The following is a 20,718-nucleotide window of genomic DNA, read 5'->3' as shown; positions in this document are numbered from 1 at the left end:
AATTATCCAATTAATTATTAGAATACTGAAAGACTTCAATCATAACCCAGAGCCAAGGGTGGTATCTTACAATGTCTTTATTTTTTCTTTGCCCAACAGTCCAATAAAGATATTCACTGTAGTGTCATATGACGAAGAAAGGCAACAAATTGTGCTATTTAAAAAAATATATGATTATTAAAAATGGCTGCAGAATAATTTTCTGTCTAATGACCAATGGATTAACGATGTATTTGACTTTTAGATAACAGCAGGTAAACTAACTTTTTCAATGTATATATCAGCATGTAAATATTCTATTAAGATAGTCTTGCAATTTTTTAAGGTTTTTTAATCATCCTTTTCCCTGCATTGTTCAAGTTTGAAATTCTTGATAAAAGTAGTTTCCAAAGATGTAAAGTATATACTTACAGGCATTCATTGATACACACTGCAGGTTAGGCTTCTCAAATGTATGTAGTATTGCTGTTGTTTAAAAATACTCTTAAGCTTACTATTTTACTATCCACGATTCGGCTTCAATTATTTTCTCAGAAACAAGCAGAACATACTGGATACCATACTGATATTTAAAGACAAATAGTTTTATTTCACTTTGAAGTCAACTACATTTTAGGGGAATGTCAGGGTTTTAAATAAACAGTACAGACGGTTATTTTCCTAAGAGCAGTGGTGTATTCAGATCAATCATACAAGTAAATGTAAAAATACCACACGCATAATCCCCCCAATCCAATTAGAAGTACCAATTAGAATGTATTAAGGGTGTAAACCTTAAAGTATAAGAACTGTCTGTTATTGCAGTATTATTATGGATGCAACATGTTAGCATTATTTTAATGTTGCAGGAGCTAATTTTAAGTACTCTATGTGCTTTGAGATAGCTTAATCTTCAACAATGCATCATATTTTTACAACTAGGTATATTATGTAAAACATAAAAAGTGATTATAGTCATCTAGTGATTATAGCTGTGAAGTAAATGCAGGGAAGTATCAATAAACGCTACAATAGTTCATAATGGGATTGGGTTGAGTAGAAGTATAAAATAACATAAAATGCTTAAAAAATTTGAATTAAGAATCACCAGAACTTGACTTAAAGTACGTACACAGTTACAGGGAACTGCAGTACATAACTGTACCGAAATACAAATGTAGCGTTACCTCTTTAAGGATCAACCCTGTTGGCGAAGCTCCTGTTGGCTAACGTCACGGCTAACATACCGGCGTATACTCACCAACATTCAAACATTTGAGGACGTTAGTTGTGTGATGTTAAACACTTCGAGACACAAACAACTGCCTTCTGAGCACATATATAAAACCAACATGGATTAATGTATTAATCTGCATTATATCTTTTAATAACAACACTCATTTCATACTATGTACCACCATAAATCGTTGCGTAGCCATGGTCAGACAGAGTTCTTCTTCACTGCGCTTCTACAGATCATCAAGACGGTTGGCAAAAAGCTTATTACTGCCCCCTACCGACTCGGAGTATGAACTGACTCAGCAAAACTGCTTTCTCTAGTATGCTTTTAAAACCTAACCCTCGTTCACAAATTCAGTTTTATTTCATGTCATATGGGCCTACCCCCTAAGAAATCCATTTAGATGATAAAATTAAGGTTTAAGGACATTTTTAAAGCCTTATCACCAATGTGTGGCAAAATAACATTTAAATAAGCAGCAGAATAGAGCAATTTGATGCAAAAACACAACAAATAACCTTAACTTCCTAAGAACATTTATCATTAGGGATACATGATATTATCGGCACGTTATCTGTATCTGCAGATTAAGGCTTGAAAATGAAATCTTGGCATCAGCAGATAGGTACTTTTTCTGCCAATAAAACAACGCTTTAATTATGCCTAAATGCTCGATGATTCCCTAAATAAGCTTGGCAAATATTAGTTCTATTTGAAAGAAAATGTTACATCAAAATAATTATGGCATTTTGTACATAACTTAAGTTTAAGTAGTTGTCTTATATTGCCCGGTGAATGTGTACATTTTAAAAAGCACTGTATTACACTATATCTGCATCTGCCAGTGGGCCAAAACAATAAGAGTAGGCATAACATCAAATTCACAACAGGGGAGACTTGATCTCTGTAATGAGGTGGGAAAAAAACATGGGCCTAATATATCAGTATCAAAATCGGCAATCGGCAAAAAGGGTTGGGAAATATCAGGATATCAGCAAAGATTCCAATATCATGCATCCCTGTTTATCATTTTTATGTCTTTTTGCTTTCACAATAACAAATAATAAATTCTGAAATAAGAGGTTGAGGTAGAGTGGACCTTTTATAGAGACAATAGAAATTTAAGAGACAAACAGAGTAAACAGTTTTTTCGCTTTAAATGTACTTGGCAAGAAACAGGATCACATCTGAAATGTGGCCCTAAAAGCTGAAATTACTTTTAGGTAATGTACGCAATTTAAGGCTGCACAGGTCTGCAGATCTATCATTGTCTTTATGCACACATTAATTGAGAAGCAGACATTAAAATAAGGGAGGGAAAAAAACAAAATTCTTACAGGGTACAATTCACTGACATGATATAATACATGTCTCAGAAATTATTTTCCAAGTTGTGGTCGTCTCCTTTCAGTTTTGATTTCACCCAAACTAATATTCACACCTATGTCCCAATGTCAAAATGAACAAAAAAAATTACCAAACATTTTTTTTTTTAACTTTAATTAAAACAAATTCTAAATAGAAAATCAAGACATAATTTCAAACAGATTGAAATGAATCAATGTTTATTTAAAAACAACAAAATAGAAACCACACTGCACTTTTTAAAATACTATTTTCTTCCTTTTTACAGTCGTTTAGTGTTGAACAAGCAAGTTTTCTAAATGGCCACATGTGGAACAAACAATCAATACAAAGACAGAGAAATGAATTCACTGGTAGTTTAATAATTGTTCCTGTTCTTTGGCAAGTGTGATCTAAACATGTTGTATTTTTTACTAAAACGTGAACTGCAGACCTTTCTGTATGCATTTACACCGAGCTGACTCCAAGCCAAAATAACTGCCATTTATTTAGAATCTACACAACACATTGTGAGTCTCTACATGACAGCTCCATGTGAGCAAAATACATCCAACAAATAACGTTTAAAAACAATTCCTTGGACAATGAAGGAATGTAGTGCTGGGTCAGCTTTTCTCACTGCTGGAGACACCAGTACGAACACAAAAAAAACAGAACACGCAAAGAACAGAACAGCATCACAAACTGAACAGCTAGAAAACAGAAAAACTTGGATTAAGCTACACATTAGTTTGTGAGTCCATCGGTACATAAGCTTCATTAAACGTATACTGTTTTTTATTAGGTTTGCCTCTCTGACACATTTATCAAACAAAGTCTACGATGTTTTGGCACCAAATGTTTAGTATGTAGTACGATATGTGATCTCCATTAAATAAGCAATTCAAAACAGCACTTGGGCCGTGTATGTTGATATGCAGAACTAGCAAAATGCAAGACATCTGTCTCAACCAAATACTGTATAATAACTGAAAAGTAAAAAGCTGTAGTCCATATTTTGATCTACAATAATCATAACCCGGTTGCTCTTTTCCTTTGTAGAATATTCCTTAAAATATCTTCACCCCGTCACAGGGAACGTCACACCTGAGGTACCATCATCACGTCCTTCAGAATCAGAAATGCATTCAAGCTTGTCCAGTCAAAGGAAATTATGGTAAATAGAGAAAAGTGCACCAGGATTAGTCCATTGTTTTTTTTCATTCTCTTTTTGAGCTGGGATGTATCAGCCCCGACAGCAGCACCGTGGTCACACAACATATCTGCCAACACTAACCTCGGAGATTAATAAAGACATAAGTACAAAAGGCCTCCACAAACGCTTTTGCCTTTAAAGGCTTTGCTTGTTTGGATATCAGTAGATGCATATTTCTATGTTTAATACAAACCATAGCGTGCCTAGAGTTTGATTCCTGTGTTCCTTAGTCATGCTGGGAGTGCAAGATGTTGGGCAACAGGAAAAACATTGCCCATTTAATTAAAAGTTTGTAAGGAAGGAATGCATACTTGTTCAATTTCAAGGTAGTGCTGCACAGCAAATATCAATGATTAGTCTGTTGTTATTAGATTGTCTCTGAACACAATCGAATACAGAAGCAGATCATTCTGTAGGCAGAAATACTCCATAGCTCATATATCGCTTTTATTCGTATGCACGATGAAATGAAGAAGTTTGTAATGGGATTTGAAAGTGATATACTTGCCTGTAAAACTGACTAATAGACAGACTTATGTGTCTGAGTAGTGCTGTGAGGGTTAAAAAAAAAAAAGGATAACAGCGAGTGTTGACAGTTATGTTCGGTAGCACCACACTGCCCCTGCTGGAGGATGGTAATGCAGGGTAACCCCGTTGTACACATCCCTCTCAGGTCTGGCTATCACGTCTTCAGTCAGTATGAAGTCCATTAGACCCACTGTGTGTTCCTACACTGCGTTAGTCTCCGGGGAGAAGAGAGCTGCCAGGCCCAATGCTTCACTTTCCGCTACATCCTTGTCCGTCTTCGACTTCTTAAAGAGCGATGGAAGGTTCCGGATATGAACCTCCTTCCTGAACTGCTGGCACAGAGCTTTCTGTTGAGAGAAGAGAGGTTTAAACAGAGCTGTCCAACATCCACCAGAACGCATTTCATTAGATTGCACAGGCGTGTAGAGCTGCTGCACAATTGTTTTCTGCAGAGCACAGAAGATTTACAGCACAGCCAGAATCACACTGCTGAGTAATGACTTGCATTATTAGGCCAGTGTGTCTCTGGTCACTTCTGCTGAGCTGCCTACAGTGAGATGAGATACAATAGAGAAGTGCTGCTCTCTAGTGGATAAATGTGGCATTACCCCAACAGTTCCTGCAATGAGCTTCTTGAACTGGTCTTTCCTCTTCTTCTGTCCGACCTTCTGAGCACTGGGGTCCACGAGCCTGTGATCGTACTGGTCCAGAGCCTCCACACTGATGTTTGGGATCTGGGTCATCACTGTTCTCAGTTCAATGTAGCGAGGCCGCTAAGATAGATGGACAGACAGACGGATGAACAAGAAGGAGATTAAAGAGAAATCATTTACAAGTTTCTTGTAAACGTAAGGACTTAATACTTGATCCTACTTGAAGAAGTTGGTATTTTCACTAAATTCATAACAAAATGGCAAAACAATTGCCCAAGAATTATTTGCACAGACTGATAGATAATGAAATTAATCATGACAGTATTCCTCGGGGACTTCTCTAAGACATAAAGAGCGAAAATTTACCAGACAAAAATAGCACATATGGTTTAGATCATTGCAATCAGCCTCACCAGGTTGTCGTAGATGAGCAAGGCCAGTTGACAGAGGGCCAAGTTGCAGACCTCGTGCTGCCCATGAACCTGAAGGCCCCTAAGAACACTGGTGTAGAACCACGTGACCGCCTCAGGAAGAAGATTACCCCCTACCACCTAAAGGGACAGAGAGTGTGTGGGAGAAAAACTTCATCAATATGATGAATATTGAAATTATTTCAATGGTCATATCAGTTCAAAGTCCACATAGAAAAGGGGGATTCCAGCTCACAAACTTGATCTGCCAACATGCTGTAATCTGTAAGATCTTTCCCTCTTATATTGGTATTGTTTCAGTCTCATAAACAGTCCCTCCAGGATTTCGCATGCTTTCTCTGTGATTATTACGGCCTAAGATGCCTGATTTCACAGCAGATTTGTTAAAAAGTCGTAACATTTTGAGGATTTTTTTGTGCGCAACACGTTACACATCCACTGTCAGTGACCGGGACAACGCTCCAATAAAAGCCATCTACTGGCTGAGTGAGCTGTTTGTCTTCTGACATCACTTCTGGATAATTTCTGTGTCAAGATGCCAAATAATGTGAAAGAAATGTGAAAAAATAGAATGAATCTAAAAGGAAATTTTCATGTTATAATACTTTTGTAATGCGCATGCCTATTCCAATGCTATCCATATGCACAATCTACATACAATCTACACATTATTTATTACATTTAAGCCGATCAACACTGACTCACATTTCAAACAGAGCCTCTGGTTGGTGGAAAGTTGAAGGCACGAGGAAGTGGGAAAGTGAACGGCTAACAGTTTTCAACATGGATAAATAATCACAAGAAGACATTGAGTGTTGGATTTGTTATTATGAATTCACTGTATAGAGTCTTCATAAAGACTCTGTATTCTGAGGTCAAAAGATTAGCCAAAACAAGGTTTACAAGGTCTCGAATAAGTTGTGGCGATTAGCTGAATTTGTGCGAATTAGTTGAATCGCAACTCCGCAACTGAAGGGACTGCATTAAATCAACATTCTTCAGGGATACAAATACATTAGAAAAAGAAGAAAGATAAGAGAAGTCAAGTTTTTAAGTGCATTAGATTATGAACGTGCATAACAACAACTTGGGATTCATGCAAAACATAAAGAAAACTGGTGATAGGCACCTAAAGTCTAGTTACTATTTACACTTACTATAAATAAACCTGAACAAATGTGCCATAGACTTTCATTACCTCTTTGAAATATCCATGTGCAACAATGCAGCTGAATAAAGTCCTATATAAATGCACTATTTACTCTAGTTTAAGTCACATTTACCACCACCTACATGCGGAGCTGTTACAGGAAATTATTGATTCCAATTTAAAAAGCAGATATTTAAAGATTTACGTTTTCAGAACGGACAAATGGCCGTGGTGACTCGAGTCACAGAGGCAGGTTTCCAGAAATCAGAACGTTCTCAGAGAGGAGACGACTGCTCTGATGGTTTTTGTCCATTTAGAGGATATATGGACAATTAAAAAAAGAATAATAATTTCAGTCTTTTCTTTTGAAAGAAAGGTGTGACATAAAAGGATGAAACAGAATACATTGAACATCTGTTGTGTTGAGTGTGCTACCTACCTGTTGCAGGAGGGTCCAGCAGACCATGGAAGCAGTGCGGTGACAGTTAGTGGTGTCCTTCCACGACAGGGAGGTGAAGGAGAGGGTCAACAGGTTCATGTAGATGTTCTGGGCCAAGAGAGGGAGAAACACTGAGCTTAAACAAAGCTGACTTCGGTTTTGTCCTTAATGTTACGTGACGTGTCTCGGGCTGACCTCGTGTTTCAACAGGCATTTCCCCAGCTCTGTCAGCTCCTCTGTGGGCTGAGCCGGAGACACCATCTGCACTGAATCCATCATCATGTCGTCCTCTATGAGAGCACCTTTCAAGCAAAACGATGAGACACTTATTAGATTAAAAACAAACAAAGTCATTCTATTGATTTATCTTTTTATTTGACTCCTACCATCTCCTTCCTCCTTATTTGCTGCTGGTTCAGGCACTTTCCTGGAAATACAGCTCACAGCTAGAAGAGAAGGAAGAAGAGAAATTATTACAGCCCAACAATAAATCAAGCCTCCAGTTTACCCTCAGTTTGATAGTAAATGCTGATCAGGTAGTTGTGTGCTCTATCCTGAAAAACCAACACCCGATTTTTAAAGTACCTTCTCAACAGCGGCTACATTTCTGAAACTGTTCAGAGCTTGTACAGCTGGCAGAAACACAACTCTACCACGTGGCTAAAGAGCACTATCAGTATAAAAGAGCAGCTCCAGTCATATTTTAAGACATATAAAATGCTCTGCTTGAAATAATAAATTGTGTCCGATATGTTTTTTCTGCAAAATACATTTAATTACCTCTCAAGGCATCTCCTCTTTCTCACTCATTAAAAATTCCCCAGTCTGCATAGCCCCGCCCACTATGCACATTTCCAACCGCCCCCTCCGTTGCGAAAACAAAACAAAACACTAGCCTGAATTGTAGTAATCAGTAGTAGTAACATTAAAGTTAGTAGTCAGTAGTGAGTTTGCAAAAATTACGATGACGGTTACAGCTGGTTCACGCATCGTCAAAGTGGTTGCCATAGGTTGCACATAATGATATGCGTAGCGTCACCCCGTCCATTAACGGGATTGGCTCCTTAGGTTTGTGACGTCTCAAAACTGCCAATCTGAAAACGTGTTGTTCAGCCTGTCCTTGGTACACTGCAGTTTAAAAGCAGACAGGCCCAGCCATGGGGATGACTGCTTATGGTGTCCCTGATACGTCTTGGATACATTAAAATGCACTGGGCTTCACTTGATGCTGTGATTTCCAGTGAACTCAGACAATTTAGACTTTATACTAATTTCATAAAACAACTGCAGCATCTTCGCACAACAAACAACTCACTTTTGCAATAAATATTTGATTCTGTCTCACCACAAAAGGCCGACAAAAGCAAAGTTTGTATCACTGTCAAACCCTTTTCTCAAAATATTCTGTTTATACCAACTTGTGTGATCATTTCAGGGAACACATTTTAAATGCACACATATTTTGACAGACTATAACTCAACTATCTAAATGCTACACAACAACTGTTCTTTAAACTTGTATTGAAATAAAACTAGGAACAGTTTTGGAAACTTACTGAGGAGATCCAGCACCTCCCTGGTTAGCAGGCGCACCATCTGCTCTTCCAACATCTCCTGCGTCACCTGGCTGTCATGACACACCACCTCCTCCTCATCTTCGCCACTAAAAAACAAAACAGGTTACAACAGGATGAGCCATCAAAGATATATAGTATAGTATTTAAAGCCCTTTAAAGACTTATTGAAGAAAAGCTGTTAGTTGTGCTTTTCTTCTTCTTTTTTTTCTTCTTTATTTATAGGACCGCTGAAGAGAGACAGGAAATGTAGGGAGGAGAGAGTGGGGGATGACATGCACTAAATGATCAGCAGTCCAATCCAACTCACGTGATCGAGGTCCTCTGGTTGATGACTTGCCATTTGACGTTGAGTCTCTGTATAAGGAAACAGAAGCAGGGCTGTGAGACTTGACGGAGTGAGTAAAGTGCGTGTAATGGTGAGGTCATTATGAGTGTTACAGAGTGGGGACTGTGGAGATCCTGACCTGCAGCATGTAGGCGAACAAAGGACCCAGAAGGGGGAGGAGTAGACTGTTGAAGTACTCCTGAGGACATGATAGCACCAGCTGCCTCAGAAAGACACGTACCACTAGTTAAGGAAGCAGAATGCTAACATAAAGCAGTAGATTAAGAGTAGTATCCGTCTAAGAGTGTGTCACTAAACCACTGACTAATACGTGGCAACAGGAAAAACTTAATCAAGTAAATCAGGTTAAGCAAAAGCAAAAGAAGGATATGAATCATAGGGCGAAGTCTGTGGTCAGGCACGTGATCAAGGGAGACGAAAGCAGAGCCGGCGACTTCCTCAGCCAACCTCTCGATTGTGTAGAACTCCTGCTGCAGGGACAGACCTGCATTTCTCAGGACGTGGAAGCTACAGAGGCAAAGAGAGCAGAGGAGGAGGTTGAACTTAATTTGCAAAGGCGTCTCATGTATAAACACTTGCAAACTGCAGCAACATCTCTCTCACCAGTTGTCATACAATGTGGTGAAAAATCCCTGCATGCGCTCCAGGTTGCTTCTGTACACAGGAGCATCATAAATATCCAAAATATGCTGAGAGAGACCTGGAGAAAGGAAGTATTGAGAAGGTTCAGCGACAGGATTTTCAGGTCTCACAGCGGTCGGAAAGCATCAGAGGATCCGCTTACCAAGAACCACATTTTTCTCTGCATCCATCAAATCATGGGCCCTGGTGAAGGTCTCACTGAGACGGGCCATGTTCTCCGGCAGGAAAAGACTGTTGTGAATCCTGCAGAGAGGAGTAAAGAAAAGAGACAGGTCACAGAACAGTAAAATAGTAGGAATTTTTATGAAGACACACTGGTAATCCTTTTACACCAAGAACCCACGCATGTGTGCCACCTAAAAATCAAGGTCAGACCACTGTCTGTATAAAAAAAGGTCTTTAAATGTAATGTGTTTGCTGACACATGCCCCATTGTTCATCAGGTTACCAACATTTTGGTATAAAAAGGAGTAATGCCAGGTACAGTGTAAACCCACAGCGGTCGCACCTGATTAGAGCCAGCAGGTTGGGCAGCAGAACAAGAAACTGGGCAGTGCAGGGGTTTCTGTAGATGGGAGCTCCAGCTGGGGTGTAGCCCACCACAAAGCCACCAGCCTTGGCTTCCTCCAGGTCAGCAGGCCAGCATGCCTTTTTCACCACCGCCAGCATGGCATGCAAACAGAAGCTAATCTAGAGGAAGGTCAAAAGACAATTGTTGAATGGCTTAATAATTGTGAAACTGTTAAAGCAGCTTTAAGTCATTCTAGCTGCTTTTTTTCCAACCCTCAGTTTACACGTACACACTTACCCGCCCCCTATTTAAGCCTGCTGTGTCTGGATCTCTACTTTGATCACTGACCACCTGATCAGCTCCAACATAGGCCAGGAACACGGTAGGGTTCCCCAACACACTGACACACAAAGAGGAGATAACAGTTAATTATCCATCATAACATCAATCGCCAAAATGTACAATTTGAAGGAAAAGACAGATTTTAAAACGCACTGTCTCATCTCTTCTGAGGTCCAGTCTGCAACCACTGAGGCCATCAGCTCATCTAGAAAAGCCTTCTGCTTTGCAAAGTCTTTGAACTGGTTACTGATGAGCACCAGAGCCTCCATCAGCGAACATCTCTCCAAGTGACTCAGCCCTGCGTCGCCGGTGAACAGCTTCTTCACGTGATTGTAAAACATTTCAAAACAAGGCTGGAGGGAACAAAACAAACAACTGTTTACTCACGCCTATTCATCAGCAGGTACACATTTTGTGCACAGAGGAATGATGTGCAGTGTATAATGTAAGTTTTAGTTTAAACACGACATTTACCAAGACAATCTGAGGGTAATCCCGGCAAATTTTGATGATTGAAGAACAGGCGTGTCTCCTCACGTTCTTCACAGCTCGGGTCCGAGGTGCCTGAGGAGAAGAAGTCGATTAGGGGATACATTTTTTGTTTTTGTACATGAAAAATTAGGTTACGCATGAGATTTGATGATGTGAAGGCAACTTACCTTATTATCAGGACCAATCTCAAAAGTGATGGCTTTAAACAGCTGAAGAGACAAGATAACAGTGCTGTAATGTCAATGTTAATGAAAAATAGACACTAGTTACTAACAGAAACGCAGACAAAGCAACATAGAATGAGCAAATTATGAGACATGGGGAACTTTAAAGGGAATTTTCTATTTGAAAAACACAGAAAAAGTGAACTTGCCAACAAGTAAAGTACTATCACGACGTATCTTGGACAGTTCCTTATGATTTAACCATAATCACAATGTTAAATATCTTCAAGTCCACAATTACCCAAATAATCATATCTAACCATTAACCATTAAACATTAACCATTAAATATGCATGGTTGATGGATAATATGTAGAAACAAAAGACGACTCAGCTGACCTTGTAGAGGACCTGTGGCAGGAAGTGCGTTCTTCGTATGACAAATGGAAAGAGGGCAGAGACGTGGGAGAGCACACAGGACAAGATGAGCGGGTCTTTAGTGTCGTAGTTCAGCACAGCCTGCAGCAGCTCCATGCTCTGATCGATGGGCAACTTCTAAACAGCAAGAGGCAGAAGAAAAGGGGTAAAACTTCACACTAGGGACGCACAATATTGGATTTTTTGCCGATATGCCGATATTTTCCAACCCATTTTGCCGATTTCGATACCGATATATCAGGCAGATGTTTTTTTTCCACCTAATTGCAGAGAACATCAAGTCTCCCCTGTAGTGGAACTGATATCATGCCTCCTCGTATAACCCTTTCCCACCTAAATTTAGTTTAGTTTTTTAGACCCGGGAAGACCTACTTATAGATGCTGATTGACGGAGACAGGGTTAGTAAACAGTGAAGATGTTGCGGTGGTTAGGTCTTTATTGTAGCCATTACTCATTCAGTCTGTTTATCAAATTGGAACATTGTTCGAGCGCTGCTCGTACGCAGACGGGTGGAATTTGTAGCTGAGATGATAAGGAGTCAAAGAAGTTTCCGACAGAGCATAGCATCGCGTTGGAAAGGGGTAGGAGATTAGCGTGTCAACCCGGGTTTTGTGTTCCCATCAATGCCAATCAGAGCCGAGGCGATAATTACCCAGGTCTACTGCAGAGTCATTTGGCCCGGGTCTGAATGCAGATTATAACTGTTCACATTAAGCAAAAAAGCCAGGTGTTAGTGGGTTTTTTGACCAGTGGGAAAGCGGCTTTATAGTTGTGGCCCACTGGCAGATGCAGTGCTTTTTAAAATGTACACATTCACTTTGCAATATAAGAAAACTTCTTCAACTTAGCTTATGTACAAAATGCCATATTTATTTATTCTTTTCTTTTTTTTTAGGGAATCATCGAGCTTATAGGCAGAATTAAAGCTTGTTTTATTGGCGGAAAATATCGGCAGAAAAATGATGTCCTTTTCAAGCCATATTCTGCAGATACAGATAAAGTGCTGATAATATCGTGCATCCCCACTTCACACCATTATATGTAACAATATTTGTCCTCATGCAGTTGCATCTCAGTTACTTTGATTTGTTCCTGTTACCTCCTCCTCCAGACTTTTGAAGATCTGTGTGACCATACACTCCATGAAGACTGTCATTGCGTCCCACTGGACCACAGATGGAGACAGGAGGGAGCACAGGCCTTCAGCTGTCTTAGCTGATGAAAGTAAATTGAACACTTAGTGAATTAAAGTCCTTAAATATGATGGTCAGACAAGTTCAAAAACATATTTTCCTCATGCATTTATATCCTGGGCTGCGGTGTTTGCTCCAATATAGAAATCTAACCAATTGGGACTCTTTCCAAGCCTGAATTAGTTCCATATGCTGCATATTTTATGTGTTTAATTAATCAAATCTTCCACAAATGAGCAGAAAAATCCCACCAGAGAACCATAACACATCTCAAACAAGTTATCATTTCTCTTCTTTGATGCCATGTCAAGAATGAGGACAAACACTTACATGTGGTATCCCCAGTATCAATAGGACTGGTGATTTGATACTGTAACCATTCTGCTGCAATCTGGAAAGCCTCCAGAGGAACAATGCGACACGCGCTCCTCACCACCTCTCCCTGCTGCGCTCGGAAAGCTGTTGAGTAAGAACATACACCATGAAAAACAATGAGGGATGAGAAGAATAGCGGCCATCTGATGGGAAGTCAAGATCAGAATACTTACAGTTGAAGAATGAGTTGAAGTCTTCATCGCTGTCAAAGTCCACGCGGGAATACACGCAACTTGGGTGATCATCTCTAGATGGAAAACCAGTCTGCAGGAAAAGTTAGAAACATTAGTAACAACCTGTTCTGGTTCAATGTACCCATGTAATGATTGCACTGACATCACCGTCTCACCTTGACAAGGTTGGTCATAGACGCTCTGAGGTATTTGACTGCCATCTCCACAACAACCGCGTCCTTAGACAGAGTCTCGTGTCTGAACAAAGAGCCCCAAGTAGCTAGAGTTGAGGACTTTAAAAACTGCAGAAAAAAGGGGGAGAAAAGTCACCAATAGAGCTGGATGATCCCAATTCAACTGATTCAGTCTTTAATAAAAAGGATTTACAGTAGAGGTAAAGCACAACATTATCTCACCTGACTGGAATGTGTAGTGAAGGCTAAAAAGGCCTCCGTGTACTTGCTGAGATTTGCAGGTGCTTCCACCTCTACGTCTGAACCCTGTGTGGAGAAAATCATATTTCCCACTGATCAATCGTAAACAAAAGAGATCAAAGCTGTTAAAAGGTATAATAAGTAGGATTTTCATAGGCCGGCGAACATGGCGAAAGAGCAATGCAGAGTTGGCCTTCTTTCTGTTGGACAGGTAAGTGCCTCACACCGGGTAGGTGTCGGCGTTAGCTCGGCGGGGAGGGTGTGTTTTCACAAAACAGTGAGAGTGAGCTTCTGGTGATGAAGAGCCCAGGAGGAGGGGCCCAGTTTGTCTCGTTGACAAAATGCAAGGAAAAATCCTACTTATTGAACCTTTAAGTTACAGTTAGCTGTACATAACGTGTTTTTATGTGTTGAACAAGCCCAGATACATGCAAGCATGAGCTAATTTTAGGGTCAGATAAGGATAAACTCACCACTAATGAGCAGAGCTGGCTTCCCAGAGCACACAGGACCTGACACAGCCTCTTCAGGAAGATGTAACTGCGCTCCACCACCTCCACTGCTCTAAAGAGGTAAATGTACACAGAACTGTAAGTCACAGCCAGTCTGAATTAACCTCAAGCAATAGTTTATGACTGCTTTACAACCATGCATACTCCGCAGTCATCTTCAAGCAAGAGCTGCCGCACTACTTACTGTGATTCAGGGGATTTCTTACATATTGCCAGCCCATCTGCGGACCTGTAACCATTCAGACAAGAAGCCATTCAGTAACATTGACAATGGCTGGTTGAAGCCTGTAATGAGGGATTTACAGTTGTACTCACTGGGCTGCAGAAAGGATGTAATGGATGGCCACATCATCAAACAGCAGCATGAATGGCTTTCTGTCCTCCAGCTTGCCCTGTAGCAACAGCACAATTGATTAAAAATGGCTTACTAATGTTAATGTCGTGCAAATATTAACTAGCTTTCTAAGCTACTGAGCCTTCTGCAGCATGACTCACCTAATCTACATTTGTACAATTATAGATGAAGAGGTCCAAGTAGAAGCAAACCGGGGGCTTAAGCAAGCTGCATAATACTTTAAATTAGTCATTTCAATTTTAAAAAACTGCACCTGGATGATACATTCAGGGTATCAACTTTTGATATCATGGATGGATTTGTAGTAGTCTTAATGAAGAGGGGGAAAATGCAAAATAGGCAGGATTATTAAGAAATTAAAAGAAAAAGAACCCTCAGAGTTATGAGCTAAAAAACTGCATTATATAAGCCACATGGTGGCGCTATTGCTCTGAATCTGCAAAACTTCTTTCCAAACCTAATTGTCAAATAAATTCAACACAAATCTTGTGAGAGGTTTTTAAGATATCATATAGTAGTGACAGATAAAGAAAGGACTGAAAGTATAATCTCTTAACAGCTATCAGGGCAAGCACTGTGGCTTAACAGCATCCTTTCAGCCCTTTTTTTCTCCCTGCAACTTGCCTTCCTGCTGATAGCGATGAGCAGACACTCAGCCGCCTCCAGCTGAAGCTCTGGTTCACTCAGCAGCAAACACAACATCTCCAGCAGATGACAGTTTCCGTAGGTAATGTGCACCAGAGACACCCAGTCTATGTAGCCCGCAAGCGTGTTCAGGGTAGCAACAGCGACCCGACAGTGTGCCCTGGCCTGCGCGCAGAAAAGTGAAGGGGAAAAGGGGAGAAGTGAGTGACACAGAAGATATCAAAGGAATCCAAGTTTGTAAGAGGTTTATTTAAGAGCAGAGATACAATGTTTTCTCACCTGTAGTTCATGTCCAGGCAACCCTTTCTGCATTAAAAAAAACACAAATCAGACAAATCTTATAGCCCTTTTGGTTAAATTTAATGTAATCCATTCATTAAAACCATAATAATATTGAGTAATTTGTACAGATTAAAGATAAACCCCCACTGACCAGTTTACGGTAGTCCTTTACATTAACTTGCAGAATGGCCATCATGAACCTGAAGATGCTTTCCATGTTTTGAGTGAGTGTCTGCTGGATGTCTCGGCGTCGCTGGGTGGGTAGTGTCTGGAAGGTGATCACGTCCTCCGCCAGCCTCAAAAGGATCAACATCACCAACTCCGTCTGTGCCTCCTGTAAATCGCAAAAGTGAATTTTACTTGGACTTTATTTTGTCACATTTGACTTCAAAAAATCCAAAACAGCAGGACTCAAGGGCTGATTTTTCTGTCAAGAATTAAAACATGACAATATGTACAAAAGGTGACAAGTTACCTCACGTGAAAAAGACTCATCTTTATCTTGTGCTATATTTGCATGACAGGTATTATATAATAGTATTCAAACTGCATGGAGGCAAATAAAGGAAAAGACTGATATGCAGTCACAGACCGTTTCCTGTATTATATAAGTTACTCACCCCTTGGCTAGTGAGAGCCTCCATCTCTTTCAGCATATCTGGCCAGTGCTGGGGCCATTCTCTCTTTATCATTTCCACTGTGATTCGTGACAGGACATCTTTGATGTGGCTCACCTCCTCCAGGATAGAATGAGTACCCTGGTAGGCCCAAAATAGGTATCAGATTAGTGTCTACAACATTGACAGTAATAGATGCTTTTATTGGAAGCATAAGAAAGATGGTTATGTTGTTAAAAGTCTATTACAATAACACTTACATTTGATAACAGCTGCATGGCACACTCCTTCAATTGGACTTTCTCTTGTTGTTGCATGTTGTTCCATCTGAACCTGCAACAAAACAAAGCTCTGTTTTAATATGCATCTTTTATTGTAAAACAAATTTGCTATACTTTATTTCTGATAATTATATTACACTCACTTTATGACGTGCTCCAGAATTTGCAAACCAAAGTGTCTGACCACAGCTGGCTGGGCTTTGTCGGCTAATTGTAAGCCACATGGGACACAGAAGGAGCTTGTCTCTTTAAACTCTTCACAAAACTGTTGATAAAAACAAAGCGTGTTCTTTAACAGAAATTATTAACTAAATTACACGAGTCTAAAAATGTATGTCGTTAGTGTCTTGAAGCCATTGTAACAGCTGCCTTAGCAACATGCCATTAAATACTTAAAAAGCAAAAAGCTAACACACTAAGTAGCCATGCGAGCTAGGTGCAGCGTTCCCCTAACAACTTCACGTTAAATCACATTTATAAATCGAGCTGTGCCTTTCATTTATCTCAATAGGACTATATATATATTAAACCAGATGTTAGCATTTCGATGAATGAATGAACAGGAGCCGACAGTGGATGTGGTGGTGTGGAAATAATCATGGCACACCGACTAGCTTACAAGCATCTGGCCATCATAACAGCAATAACGGCATAACCCAACTGAAACAAACTGTAGTAGCAATGATGTTTATGCTAAAAACTAACTTTTTATACAGCCAGGCAGGCACTTAATTCTACTTTAATAACAGCTCCAATAAATGACAAGCACAGCTAGCGGGCAGCTAGCTCGTAACGAATAACGATGCTACCTTCAGGGCCTCCAGTCGGTAAATTTGGCTTGTTTCTGCATCCATCATCGCATTCACAGCTTTGATAAGCTGCTCACACATGGCAGCCACCTGGTCAGCCATGACTTCAGGTAGCGTCTGACAAACTAAAGCGAAAGTGAGGGGCTCCCTTATGCAAAACACCTGCACAACAGTGAGCTACGTACGCTCAGGGAGATACCAACGTGCACAAAATGTGCTGCCTGAGTGTTTGAACCTCCGGCTCGCCGTTGAAAGGGATTTCTGGGAGTTGTAGTTGAATCGCCATTTTTAAACGATCGTCTATATATTGAAAGAAAGCTCACTATTGAGTGAAGTCTGAGAATTTGTTGAGGTATATAAAGCCCCATAGTGAGATTAGATGATGTGAATATTTATATTTATATATTCTTTAATGATAATAACTGTACTTATCCATTGTTATTCCCTTAATTTCCTTATTTAAATACAATTTCAGGTAAATTAATTTATTTCCAGTATTTCCTTTTGGCTCTTTTTTCTGATCACTTTTCATAACAGTGGAGTAAAGTGACCAGTAACCAACCCCTCACCTTACAGCTCCTCAATTGTCTCACAATTTATTGGTTTATTTACTTATTTTAGTCTCTAGATATCATATTCAAATTAGCATGTCCTAATGTCTCCGTTATGAGCAACACATTAGTACATTTTACTCCACGTAATTTATTTTGCAACTCTAGTTTCAGTCACTTTGCAGAGTATTATTATCAATATAAATATATAATATAAACATGAACAAATACATTTAAATATTAATAGTTTAAGCTACCCATTAGTGTGTGGAGTGTTTGAATTAGCCAAACTTTACCAGCAGCAACATCTGTGATGCTTACACATGAAGCCATTAATTATTATAATCCACTGGTATTATATACATTATTCTGAAATGTACCATTCTGTACAATAGGTAATTTTCCTTTTGAGTGCTTTTACTTTTGGCGAAACATATTTTGATCCTACTTTTTTATTCTCACTTGAGCACAATTTTAAATTCAGGACTCTTCCTTCCTCTTATTCTTTTATATTAGAAAAAAAGTGCTTCTAGTAAGAGTAGCAATAATATTTAAAAAACCCAAGGAATTGGTAAAAAGATGATAACTTGATTAACTCCAAATAGAAGGATAAAAGTGCTTCTTCCATCACTAGTGTAGTCATAAATGAATCTGTAATTGGAAACCTTTGAAGCTTTGCATGCAAAACCTCATAACCCCACCCACTTCAGGTTTAGCTTTCAACCTGTCAAATACGAGCAGAGTGAGACGTCTTCCTTTCCTCGGATCGACTCAAGTTGATCCCTACTTTTTGCTGCTAAGAATCTTATTGTTCAAGTAAATTGTGTGGAACTGGAGGAGACTTTAGTTGTCATAAGTTTAAGTTTTTATTTCCAATGAGTGTGTAAAATAAGTGTACAGAATCATGATTTACACCGTCACGGGACTAGCCGTTGGGGGTGTTTTCTGTTTCAGACGGGGCGGGGCTTGAATTCCAAATTGGAATGAGTTTCCTCCCGATACGTCACTCTGGGATAGGCTGCGAGCTATCGAGCAACGCTGTCAGTCAACGGGGTTTCGGGCTGGTTACCTACGCGTCTAAGGGTAAGAAAAACATAGAAAATACAAAATAATTACCTTATAGATATATTATTTGTTTTGCCTGTAGCGTACTCACAAAACGTGATGTTTTTTTATGTGTGCCTCGCGCTCACAAAGAGACGTTTGAAAGTTCTAAACGGTGCACACAAAACTACAACGGAAACTTTTGTCGGGAAGGCCTTGTTATTTGTTGCAACAGGTCGACTACACGGCATACAATTAACATAAGTGTATTTTATTTTCGGTCATTTTGTTTTTGAATTTTATAAAAGAACGATGTGCTGTGTTTTTAATGCAGAACGGGACCCCCAGACAGGAGAAAGTAGCCTTGCCCATCGCGGGTTTAAGGCTCTGGGATTAAAGTGATCGCCAGTCCCGCAGCTTTCGTCGAAACTGCCAGTGGGGATTCATGCTGTGTTGGTTAGCTAAATGCGGTACGAAGCTAAAATGATGCCGGTGAGTTTTCATTCTATTCACTTATCTACAAGTTTCAACGTTATCCTACAGTATGATATTTCTGTTTTCGACATTGTATCACCGCACTACCCCGCAATGTTACTACTATATATTACCTGCTGGACATTTAAATTGACGTGGCAAGTGGATGCGGTTGCTACTTTGGGCCAGCACTGTGGAAACACGAGCCTCTGTTATGAAGTTTATTATCTGTGACAGCTGTTAATGTGTGTGATCAGTACATGTGGTTATAAGTTACGTCATTTATTTGCTTTGGGGGATATTATTCTGCGGATACACTATGTTAAAAGCAAAGTCCCTATGCGTCAGAATCCCTTGTCAGATTTTGGGACAGTAGACATTCACCTGATAAGATAATTTGTCTGATGGTAGTGGTTGCATTTATTCTTTCAGTCTATTAAGTCGTATGCTTTGGTTGTATATTAACATCCATCCCACTAAGAACACACATCAAGCAGAGGGCATCTGTCATGTCTTACACTACTACGCAAACCCCAACTCTGGACTCCTGCCATGTCATTACCCATCATCATCGTCATCAGAGGTTCATTGTTTTTGCTGCAGTGTAAGCCTCTATCTCTCAGCAGTTCTTCAATGTGGGTAGAGAGGGCTGCGAACTGTGGTCTGTGTGCATGTGCTCCCTGAAGAGAAAAAACCTTCTTCACAAACTCTAATAGTTTTTTTTTTAAAATTAATGTGGGTTTAGTTCTCTGTTGTGGCTTTTTCCACTTGCTAGTAATAAAAGGAACAAAGGTCACAGAAGTGATGGCGGGATTTGTAACTAGTAAGCGTTTAAACCCAGTCAAAATGCGTAAGTCTACAATTTATTTACCTGAGAATGTCATGGCAGATAGAGCTGCAACTAACTAATAACCACGCAAGATGTTACACTTAGGTATCTTTCACAATTTCTCAGCGCTCAAGGTGACTTTTATATCGCTTATTTTGTTGGACTAGACAGAGAAAAGCATCAAATTCCTCATGTTTTTTAAGCTCTGGGGCACTGTGGGTTGGTTAATGACCTAAATGATTAATTTGTTATCGAAAAAAGTTGCCTGTTAATTTTCCGCTGATATGTTAAATCCCGTCATAATACAACTGTTTTGAAACTATGCAATATCAGCACTAGTGGCCAAACTTTTGAGTTAATGGAGTAAAAGATTGTCATTATCTGAATGTACTGTAGTATTCAGTGTTTTTACCTCAGCCTCTCTGGTTAATTCTAGACCTTTTTTTTTTTTAACTTTTTTGAATAAATCAGTTTAGTCACAAGCTGTGCAACACACAGGTATACTATGTTAACTAATGGAAAATCCAGTGTAATCCTCTGTAGAAGTATGTTCAGGTTCTACTAGTGTTACCTGTCTCTGACCTGCTGTGCTTACACAGTTTGATCAGTGAATTAATCATCTTAGCTGTGGAGACAGTCGTATTTAGATGAC

At 39.7% G+C, this 20,718-nt stretch overlaps 2 protein-coding genes across 3 annotated transcripts in view; one reads left to right on the top strand and one right to left on the bottom strand.

The window, feature by feature from the left end:
* Window positions 1–2,815: 2,815 nt before the first annotated feature.
* LOC138588401 (exportin-5) lies at window positions 2,816–17,282 on the bottom strand. The gene is made up of 32 exons (XM_069658503.1): window positions 17,169–17,282; window positions 16,503–16,624; window positions 16,339–16,411; window positions 16,082–16,219; window positions 15,613–15,795; window positions 15,459–15,485; window positions 15,159–15,344; window positions 14,495–14,571; window positions 14,141–14,231; window positions 13,650–13,733; window positions 13,410–13,535; window positions 13,234–13,324; window positions 13,016–13,144; window positions 12,592–12,728; window positions 11,453–11,608; window positions 11,058–11,099; window positions 10,873–10,962; window positions 10,552–10,751; window positions 10,354–10,456; window positions 10,054–10,235; window positions 9,688–9,788; window positions 9,507–9,603; window positions 9,274–9,410; window positions 9,022–9,119; window positions 8,865–8,911; window positions 8,537–8,643; window positions 7,367–7,426; window positions 7,176–7,270; window positions 6,981–7,088; window positions 5,374–5,511; window positions 4,916–5,080; window positions 2,816–4,654 (listed from the first exon to the last, which is right to left on the bottom strand). The coding sequence occupies exons 1-32, from the start codon at window positions 17,268–17,270 to the stop codon at window positions 4,508–4,510; spliced, it is 3,639 nt and encodes a 1,212-aa protein (XP_069514604.1). The 5' UTR covers window positions 17,271–17,282; the 3' UTR covers window positions 2,816–4,507.
* A 1,452-nt stretch (window positions 17,283–18,734) lies between these two features.
* The window catches only part of tp53bp2a (tumor protein p53 binding protein, 2a), a 29,450-nt gene continuing 27,466 nt past the window's right edge, over window positions 18,735–20,718 (top strand). For both annotated transcript variants that reach the window (XM_069658585.1, XM_069658584.1), the window contains exons 1-2: window positions 18,735–18,802; window positions 19,098–19,255. In XM_069658585.1, coding sequence (XP_069514686.1) covers window positions 19,229–19,255 — 27 coding nt within the window. In that variant the 5' untranslated portion in view covers window positions 18,735–18,802; window positions 19,098–19,228. The remainder of the gene's footprint in view (window positions 18,803–19,097; window positions 19,256–20,718) is intronic.

Source organism: Semicossyphus pulcher, unplaced genomic scaffold (genome assembly GCF_022749685.1).
Source record: "Semicossyphus pulcher isolate SPU_LCO1_2020_fin unplaced genomic scaffold, fSemPul1.0.p SCAF_12, whole genome shotgun sequence".
Taxonomy (NCBI): Eukaryota; Metazoa; Chordata; class Actinopteri; order Labriformes; family Labridae; genus Semicossyphus; species Semicossyphus pulcher.
The sequence above is the reverse complement of the archived record's forward strand: the minus strand, read 5'-3'. Positions and strand labels throughout refer to the sequence as shown.